Here is an 8,840-nt window from a genome sequence, read left to right on the forward strand (position 1 = left end):
GCAGAATGTGTCACAGGAGAGAGAAGTACTGTGACTTCCAACCCAGTAGGTTCTGCGGTTGGGGGAATGTTGGTGCTGTTGGGACTTGGGGTCTCACCGGCCCTGGGGTCTCTGAGGACGTCCCCCTGTGGGTTCGAACTCCGTGCACAGCGCAGGGGCATCTGGCCACAGAATGCAGATGTGGGGCCGTCCCAGAAACACCTTTAAATTATTTCCCTAAGGACAGTTCTTTCCCATTGAGAAATAAGTGTCACCGTCTGCACTGAGGGACAGTGGCCAGCCATGACTAGGTTTCCCGAGTGTGGTGTGGGGGTGGGCCGGGCGGTGATGGGGCTGTGAGCTTCCCCCGGACTGGAGGCTGGGAGGTGGCCCCCCAGCCTGGCCGCTGGTGACGGGCGCTCCTCCTGCGCAGGAGATCATCCTGAAGCGGGCGGCCGACATCGCCGAGGCGCTGTACAGTGTCCCTCGCAACCACAACCAGATCCCCACGCTGGGCAACACCCCCGCGCACACGGGCATGATGGGTGTGAACTCCTTCAGCAGCCAGCTAGCTGTGAACGTGTCTGAGACCTCGCAAGCCAACGACCAAGGTAGGCGGCCCCGGGGCTGGAGCCCTGCCCTCCCTCGCTGCACGGGGCGCGGGCGGCTGGGACTTGGCTGCGGCCGGCCCCTCTCGGTCTGGCGGGGCTGCACACAGCAGCCGGTCCCCTGCGGCTGTGCCGTCAGTGCCGTGCGGAGAACGCCGAGGGGACCCAGAGCCCATGTAGCAGCCGCGTCAGCGGTTCCCGTTCACGTAGTGCCGTTTGCTAGGAGTGTCCTTGGACTCATTCATGAGCAGCTTGGCGCCCCCGAAAGCCCAGGGTGAGCCACGGGGTCCCTGTGATGTAGTCAGCGGTGGGCCCTCGGGGTGTGCTGTGCGGGTGGGATGTGGTGTCTGAGTGGAAGGAACACACGGAAGGAAATGCCCATGTCCCTGCCCTGCACCTGACCCCATGGCCCTGGGCAGCCGGAGAGGCGTGGCACCGACCGTTGGAGCCAGTCCTCATGCCAGTCGAGGTCGGCTCTCAGAACATCTGTGCAGGCAGCATCGCAGAAGGCTGCTCAGACTCCCACTCATGTGCCCCCCACCCCAGCGGGAAGGAGGCGCCCCCCCTTATAGAAACAGCAGCCGGGAAAATGAAAACAACCCCCTCCCCAAACAGCCTGGCGTGGGGCGTCAGGGCCACAAACAAGCTCTCCTTGTCAGCCATGGCATTTGAAGGGCTGCAGAGGGCGAGAAGTTCACCTGGGGGGGGGGGGGGACAGACCAGGCGTCCGCGCTGTTGATCTATTGCTTCTAAAGAGAAACATGAGAGCAGCTGACGGTTAGATCGAAGCATGTGCTCCCCCCACCACCCCGCCCCTCCCCCGGCGGTGCCGGCTCAGACAGGCCGGACCTGGGGATGATACACACAGGGGTTGGTGTGACAAGGTTGTCGGAGCTGTTAGGGGCGCAAGGAAGGCGTGAGGTCCATTAAAAATGTTTATTACTAGATGATAATAGATTTGCGGGGGAGCCCCCCTCCCCCCGAGTGTCTCTCCCTGATAATGATGTTATTTTGGGCCGGGGGTGGGGGGTCTCAACAGTCGGCTACAGTCGCAATACAAGCAGCGTGTCCCCGCGAGGCTACGCCCCCAGCAGCACACCCCAGCAGTCCAATTACAACACAGTCAGCACTAGCATGAACGGATACGGAAGTGGCGCCATGGCCAATCTAGGGGTCCCGGGCTCGCCTGGATTCCTTAATGGCTCCTCCGCCAACTCTCCCTACGGCAGTAAGTGTCTGTTTTTGTCACACGTCGTCACACAGATTCATTTTTTTTTTCACTGCAAAGTCAAATGTGTGCAATGCTTGGATGTTCTTGTGCTGTGAGCTACCGGACACAAGGAAGGGTGGCTGTGGAGGCTGGGCGTCCACCTGGCGACAGGACACTGACCTCAGGCGGGCCCCCGGCGGTCACATTGGATAAACCCAAACCAAATCGGAACGGAACGGGGCCGCCCCATTGGAACCGAGTCCAACACAAGCCTTTTGCCTGTGTGGCCCGGAGAGGGGCCGCGTGTGTGCCGCGTGTGTGCCTTGGCCCCGCGCCCCGGCGGCCCCGGGCTCTGTGTCGTGTTGCCCGCACGGCACCGCGCGTGCTGACCGTCTTTGCTTTGTTGCAGTAGTGCCGTCCAGCCCCACCATGGCAGCCTCTTCGGTCACCCTCCCTTCAAACTGTAGCAGTGCCCACGGCATTTTCTCATTCTCACCTGCCAATGTCATCTCTGCAGTGAAACAAAAGAGCGCTTTCGCGCCTGTGGTCCGGCCCCAAGCCTCTCCTCCTCCCTCCTGCACCAGCGCCAATGGGAACGGACTCCAAGGTGAGGGGCGGCCCGCGGCCGGGGGGGGGGGGGGCGGGCTCCTGCTGCCCCGGTGGGGCTGTCCCCAGTGGCCTTCCGAGGGCAGGCCAGACCACACGGCCCACTGGGGTGGACGCCAATGCTGGCTGTGTCCCCCGGGAGGTGGGAGCTCCGGCCCCTCCTTCAGGCACTTCCTTGGAACCCTTGCGCCTCCCCAGTGCTGTGTTCTCCCTGGGGTTCGCCATGACGCAACCCCCCATATGCAGAGATGCCACCCAGCTTCTTCCCCTTGGTGGATGAGGACCATTCCTCGGCCTCCCAACAAAGCCTCGGTGTCCCCGTGGGGTGGTTCAGGGCGTGGAGCCGCGTGGGAGAGAGCACGTGGCCCGGGCAGCAGGGTCCACTTGTGCGCATCCCTCTCTGCAGACAGGCCTTCACGGCCACGGCTCCCGGACCTGGTGCCGACCCCGCCTCCCCCCTCCGGAGGCAGCAGGAAGCCCCAGGATGGGGTGGAGGGTCATCACGCCCCTGCAGCACCCATCTCAAAGCCGCTTGCCCTGGATTAACAGACCAGGGTTCCACCAACCAGCTGTCCTTGGAGGGAACAGCGGGCCCAGGGCTGTACCCAACGGGAGCTGGTTTTTCTAACTGTTCTCTTTCAAATGGGAGAAGGGCAGGCCCGAGGGCAGTGGGAGGCGCTGCCTGGACACAGCTTCCCACAGCTGGAGCCACGCTGAGCAGGCCTGCAGCGTCTGCCTAGGGTTGGTCCGTCTGGGCAGCGACCCTGGTGGCAGGCAGGGCCAGGTGAGCGCCCCCAGCCTGCACGTGGCTCTCTGGGATTTCCCGAGGTCCACAGGCACTTTGGAGTAAGTGGCCGCCGTCTGGCCTCTTTCAGACACCTTTGGTATATGCTCCTCCCGGTGAAAGTCAAATCCAGTAACTCCTTTAAACACATGACTCCATTCCACCGGTATTTACTGAGCGCCTACTATGTGCCAGGCTCTCTGCTGGGTGCTGAGGACGTCCCCGTGGAGAAGACAAACTGGCCCTTTTGTGAAGTCGGTGGCATATTTCACTTTGATGAACTAATGCTCAAAAAAGGAACTGGAAAGGTATCAGTGATTTGAAATAATTGTCTTCACAACCTCTGTTAGTGGATGCCAGGGATGCCCAGGGCCCCGAGCGCTGCCGTCTGGCCTGTGCCTCAGCAGCGGTCACCCGCCCAGAGCTGCCTACGAGGCAGGTGCCAACGGCCCGTCCGCCGTCCCCACGGCGTGGAGGCCATTGCGAGACGGGGCCACGTGAGCCGTGTGTACACACACAGGGCTTCCAAACCATAACGTTGTAACGGTGAGTCGGAGATAAATTAATATTGTTGCAATTAATGAGCTGAGAAATTGAAGCTCGCATCACTACATGAACAGATGTATCCATGTGTTATACGTAAATTAATGAGAACTACCACCCTGACAAAAATTCCACCACACTGAAAGTTAAAACGTTGTAAAGGACAGGCATGCCAGGAGTCCACCGGAAGGCGTCTGCTGTGCCGGGCATTTGTAGCAGCAGCTTTTCTCTCTTCTTCTAAAAAAAGAGAAAAAAGAACACTCCGGGCTGAGCTGGGACTGGCGTCTCTTCAGGGCCCGTGGCCTTAAGAGGCCAGGGCAGGTGGGCTGTGGAGTGGCTTTGACCCTGGAGGGCCCGCGACTCACCATTACGATACCGAGCAGTCAGCAGAGGGGAAACTGAGGCGTGTCCGGTTTTCACCTAGGCTAGGGGGAGAGAGCAGGCTGGCTCGTGTCGGGCGGCGGCGATGGAGTCTGGGCCTCCCGGCTGTGGTGCACGAGCGGCTGAGGTGTGTGGGAAGCACCGCCTCCCCCACAGAAAGGCCAGGAGCCCTTCCCTTTCCACAGGAGCCTGTCCCCACGTGCACCCCACCCCCTGACATAGGCCCCCCCACGCCTCTTAACCAAGCCCCGGGCTGGTTAAGGGAGAGTTGTACAGACCCAAGGACACCAAGGAACAGCACCGCACAGAGGGGCCGGCCCGGCCCCCCCCCCCCGCCAGCCCCGCCCCAGTAACCAGCTCCTCTCTCTCTTGCAGCTATGTCTGGGCTGGTAGTCCCACCGATGTGAGGGACCTTTGTTTACCTTCCGCAGCACCCAGCATCCAAGGACGGACTTCAGGGGACACGTTTAGTATACTGAGACATGCTGGTGGAGACAGTATCTTCAAATACGTCAGCAGCAGTCGACATGCTACAAGAGACTTCGTTTAAAAGATTTTATTTAAACTAATTAAGAACCGACATGCAGAACAGCCTACTTCTTCACGAGCAATTCCATTTTATCGACTGAACTTGGCTCACATTTTCACATCTTCTCAGTCCCGAAGAACAGGAGAACAAAGCAACGCCTATTTTGTATAGAGTTTCTAACTCCGTCTTGGCTATGTCTCGTACTTGCTATGTGTTGGGAGAAACTTTGTGAATGCACCGTTTTGATTATCATGAAACACTGATGAAAAATGCCTCCAGACATTTTTCTGTACTCATCCTTAGATTCACAATGGTTGTGTATCTCTATAATGTGAAATATTTTTTTGTGGTGAACTAAAGGGGGCCAAGGAGGTATATGAGCCATCGAACTGGAAGAGAGGATGACTATATGATTAGAATCGGGGGTGGCCGGGAGGGAGGGGAGGGCTTACCATTGCTTACCTTCATCTTAATGAAATGAAACTTTGTAACTTATTGTAGTTAGAAATTGTAACTTTGATATTGAATTCTCTTGCCTTCAACAAGCACACTGACAGAGGAAAAAAAATGCTACTGTCTGTTGGTTAAACTTCTCCCACTGCTAGAGCTTCCTGTTAAGCAAGCGTGATCTGCGACATTTTTTCCACTTTTGCTAGTACTGTATACGATTGCATTCTTAGGCTACTGTGAGGTCCATGTTTCTTGTACCAGAAATTGTCCTTTTGACTTCTAGATCCTTCTTCCCTAATGTGTTTTGTATGTGGTTATAAAATTGTAGACTTTTGTGATTTTGCCAAAGTTGTAGCTAAATATTTATACACTTGTCTTGAATTTTTTTCAGATCCACTTAACTATTTAGGATACCGCCCCTCCCCCCAAGTTTTATTCCTTATGTGTCTCATAAGGAATAAAATGGTCTCATTCAACACTTTTCCATGAACACTTACAGTTGCTAAGGGACTTTATTTTGTAACATATCAATTATAAATATTGTATTTATCTTTGAAATTTTGTACATTGCTTTTTCCCCCGCCGTCTTCTGTTCCTCTCTCTAGTCCGTCCTGCCTGGTGTCACGATGCTGGGGAGGAGCCTGGAGCCGAGAACTGTCTCTGATCCGTTTTTCGTTAAAATGAAACCCGAGTCTTTGTGTTTCGTTTGTACTTAAAAAACAAAAACAAAACAAAACACAAAAACATTTGCTATTGTTTAGACTTTCCATCCATCTTTTTTTTTAATTTTTATTTTGAGAAGTCAAATTCATTGTTTATTTTTATATTATTTTTAAGTTATCTAAAACAAATAACTTTTGAGAAAAGGGAAAAAAAAAGTTTGTTGTATAGTCAAAAACACAACGGTGCCGCCCGGCTGTGACAATTCTTAGTGGAGTCCGTGCATGTGGAACGGCCGCGAAGAGGGGACGCCGTTTGGGGCTGTGTCCTGATTTTATTTTAATATGATATATTTTTTTTTCCCTCGTAGAATGTAAAAAGTCATTTTAGCTGCCACCCATGACTTTTGCCACATAGCGGAACTGTGTTCACTGGAAAAAATTCAGAGGCCTAAAGTTTAAAAATAAAATTTCCTTCTGATGTTTTAATTAAAATGTCTGCCACATGAACTTCTCTGATGCCTTAAAAGTGGACTTCTTTAAAAAGAAAAAAAAAGAACCTTTGTGCTCTTTAACCCCAGGCTTACACCACAATTGTTAATCAGGTTTCATTTGGAGATGTATGGTGTAACACACACACACACACACACACACACACACACACACACACAGAAGCACAAACTTGGTGACCCGTGTCGCTCGTTTCTGCGTCCAATTCCGCTGGCGTTCTGCCGTCCTCCACGCTCACCTCAAGTTCCCGGAGGTCTCGGGGGGCATCACACGGACCCTGGCTTTCAGTTTTTGGGGTTTTTTTGTTTGTTTTTGAACAAAACTTGTGTGCGTGGTCAGACCCAGCAGCACTGCTTGTACTGTTTAAGCTGGACTGAACTTCCGCTCGGGGCCTGTTTGTGCCAAACCTGTGGTGAGACCGCAAGGGCCGCGTCTCCTCGCTCTGCTTTCGGCGGCTGCGGACACAGCCCAGCCAACCTTTTTTTGCAAACTGCAGCAGAAATCAAATTAAACAAAACAAAAAAAGGGATTTTTTAAAAACTTTTTTGACACAAAGCGAAACAATGCACAGCGTAGAAAGGGGTTCACTCGGGGGACTGGTCAGAAGGACCCGTGGTTGCAGGCCCCTCTCCGGCCCTGTGGCGGCTGGCAGGGCTTAGCTACGAGGTGACTTGAGAACTCGGTGGCCTCCACTTCCCGTTGTGTTGGGGTCTGGCCATCGGGCGAGCCCACGCGACCCCCGCTTGGACGGGGGCCCCCCACCCATGCCGCACCCGGTTTGCGTTTCAGGTCGGTCCGTCAACGCCCTCCTCGCTGTTCCAGGCTCAAAACTGAGCGCTTCACGAAATGGTAGATTTTACTGTTAAAGACCCCTACAATAAGATTGTTTTATCTGTACATTTTTTCAGATATTTAACTGTATAAAAATGTTCATTTTACACAATATTTAATTAAAGTATTTCTTGTCTGTGAATTTCACTTTGGGTGATTTTATGTTTTGATTATCGAAGCGACTGATGGAATTACGCCCCTCCCTCCCCCCCTGCTGAAGCCGCACCGGGGGATCCATTGGCATACCTCAGGCTCTGGTGCCGTGTCCCGGCCGAGGGAGAAGGTTCATGGAAGAACCTTCTACAGAGGGATGTCCCCAGACACACACCGATCCCGCAGAGGGAGAGGTGCACACATCCGCTATGGTTCTCGGATGCAGGCCCAGCAGCTCTGGGGGACATAAACAATCACCAGGTCACTGGGGGCTTGGTCACCTGCTCCCAGCCCCTCTGCTTCCAGGGTCTGGCAGGCTGAGAGCAAATGCCCCCTCAGTCCCCATCACGTGCCCTCCTGGGGCAAGTGGCTGCTTTAGAAGAGCACCGGGTGCTGCTCTGGGCAGGTAGAGAGCAGGGTGCCAGCCACAGGTGCTAGCTGAGGTCTGACCTGGGGGACGCTGTGCTCCCACTGACGCGAGGTCACAACGGACCCCACGCTGCCCCGGCCACTGTGGGCTGTGCGCGGGGTCAGGACCAGAGCCACCGTCAGCGCCCGGGTCCTCGTTGTCACACTGATTTCCGCCCCCGTGGGTTCTCAACCCCCTTGCATTCCACTGTCCTCGTGTCTCCTCCCCAGTGAAAGGCCGATTCTGCGTGTTCTGGCTCACAGCTCTCACACGTACACGTAAGTGTGATCCAAATTAGTGCTCACGAATGTCCCCTTCATTACTTGTTCTGCTCGTCAAAACAGGAAACAATTACTCAAAACATAAAGAAACTTGTGACGACCTCCCTCTCCTGTCCCTAACAATTGGGTCCCCTTGGCTGCCTTCATGTTCTAGCCTTCATGAGACAGCAGAGAGTGGGGCGCCTGGCCTGGGGTCCAAAGCGGCGGCCTGCCCACTGCCCGCCCCCAGACCCCTCCCCAGAGGGGCTGAGCACACAGTTCACCTGCCTGTCAACTCCGGGCCAGGAGCGCCCGCTCCAGGTGGGGGGGCCAGGGTCCCACGACCTGGGGAGACAGAAATGATGGCATGTTTGTGTTTCGAATCAGAAGCCAGACGTGCCCTCGCTCAGAACGTGAGCCAAATTCTTGTCAGGCCGCCTTTTAGGTCTTTCAAGCTTTTAAAGATTATTCAAAGCGCTCGAAAATGGGCTTCAATCTAATGCCTCATTTCATTGCATTAAACAGCCTAGTTAATCAAGAATCGATATATTCAAAGGGCAAGGTTATCTTTTGTCTATAAGGGGTGGTGTCATTTGGAACCTTTTATAGTTCAAATGCTGAGAAAGACCTCACGAAATCCATACCCATCAGGCGGGTCGGCAAGGCAATGCCGTGGCCCCTGAAAGGAGAGGGGCGTCCCCCCCCTCTTTGAAACACCTTCCGCCTTATCGCGACGCTCGGAGCTCCCAGAGAAGTCCTCAGAAAATGTCAATTTCTCATCAAGACAAGAGGCTGCAATGATCAGTCTTCGAAGAGAATACAGACAATTAAGAGGAGGCAGCGAGGTGGCATGAGTAGCCGCTGGGAGCCGCTTCCCGCGAGCGGCCCCCGCCCCGCAGAGAATAAGCGTGGTTGATAACTGAAGTGT

The 8,840-nt window shown here is 54.6% G+C and overlaps 1 protein-coding gene across 8 annotated transcripts in view; it reads left to right on the plus strand.

The window, feature by feature from the left end:
• Window positions 1-7,075, plus strand: part of EBF3 (EBF transcription factor 3) — a 123,210-nt gene extending 116,135 nt beyond the window's left edge. For 2 of the 8 annotated variants that reach the window (XM_066355066.1, XM_066355068.1), the window contains exons 13-17: window positions 413-590; window positions 1,627-1,815; window positions 2,315-2,404; window positions 3,383-3,495; window positions 4,487-4,651. In XM_066355066.1, the coding sequence (XP_066211163.1) occupies window positions 413-590; window positions 1,627-1,815; window positions 2,315-2,404; window positions 3,383-3,495; window positions 4,487-4,504 (588 nt within the window). In that variant the 3' untranslated portion in view covers window positions 4,505-4,651. Of the gene's footprint in view, window positions 1-412; window positions 591-1,626; window positions 1,816-2,206; window positions 2,405-3,382; window positions 3,496-4,486 lie in introns of all 8 variants that reach the window. The other 6 variants (XM_066355064.1, XM_066355067.1, XM_066355069.1 and 3 more) reach the window with 4 other exon arrangements.
• Window positions 7,076-8,840: the final 1,765 nt, after the last annotated feature.

Source organism: Saccopteryx leptura, chromosome 13 (genome assembly GCF_036850995.1).
Source record: "Saccopteryx leptura isolate mSacLep1 chromosome 13, mSacLep1_pri_phased_curated, whole genome shotgun sequence".
NCBI classification, from domain to species: Eukaryota; Metazoa; Chordata; class Mammalia; order Chiroptera; family Emballonuridae; genus Saccopteryx; species Saccopteryx leptura.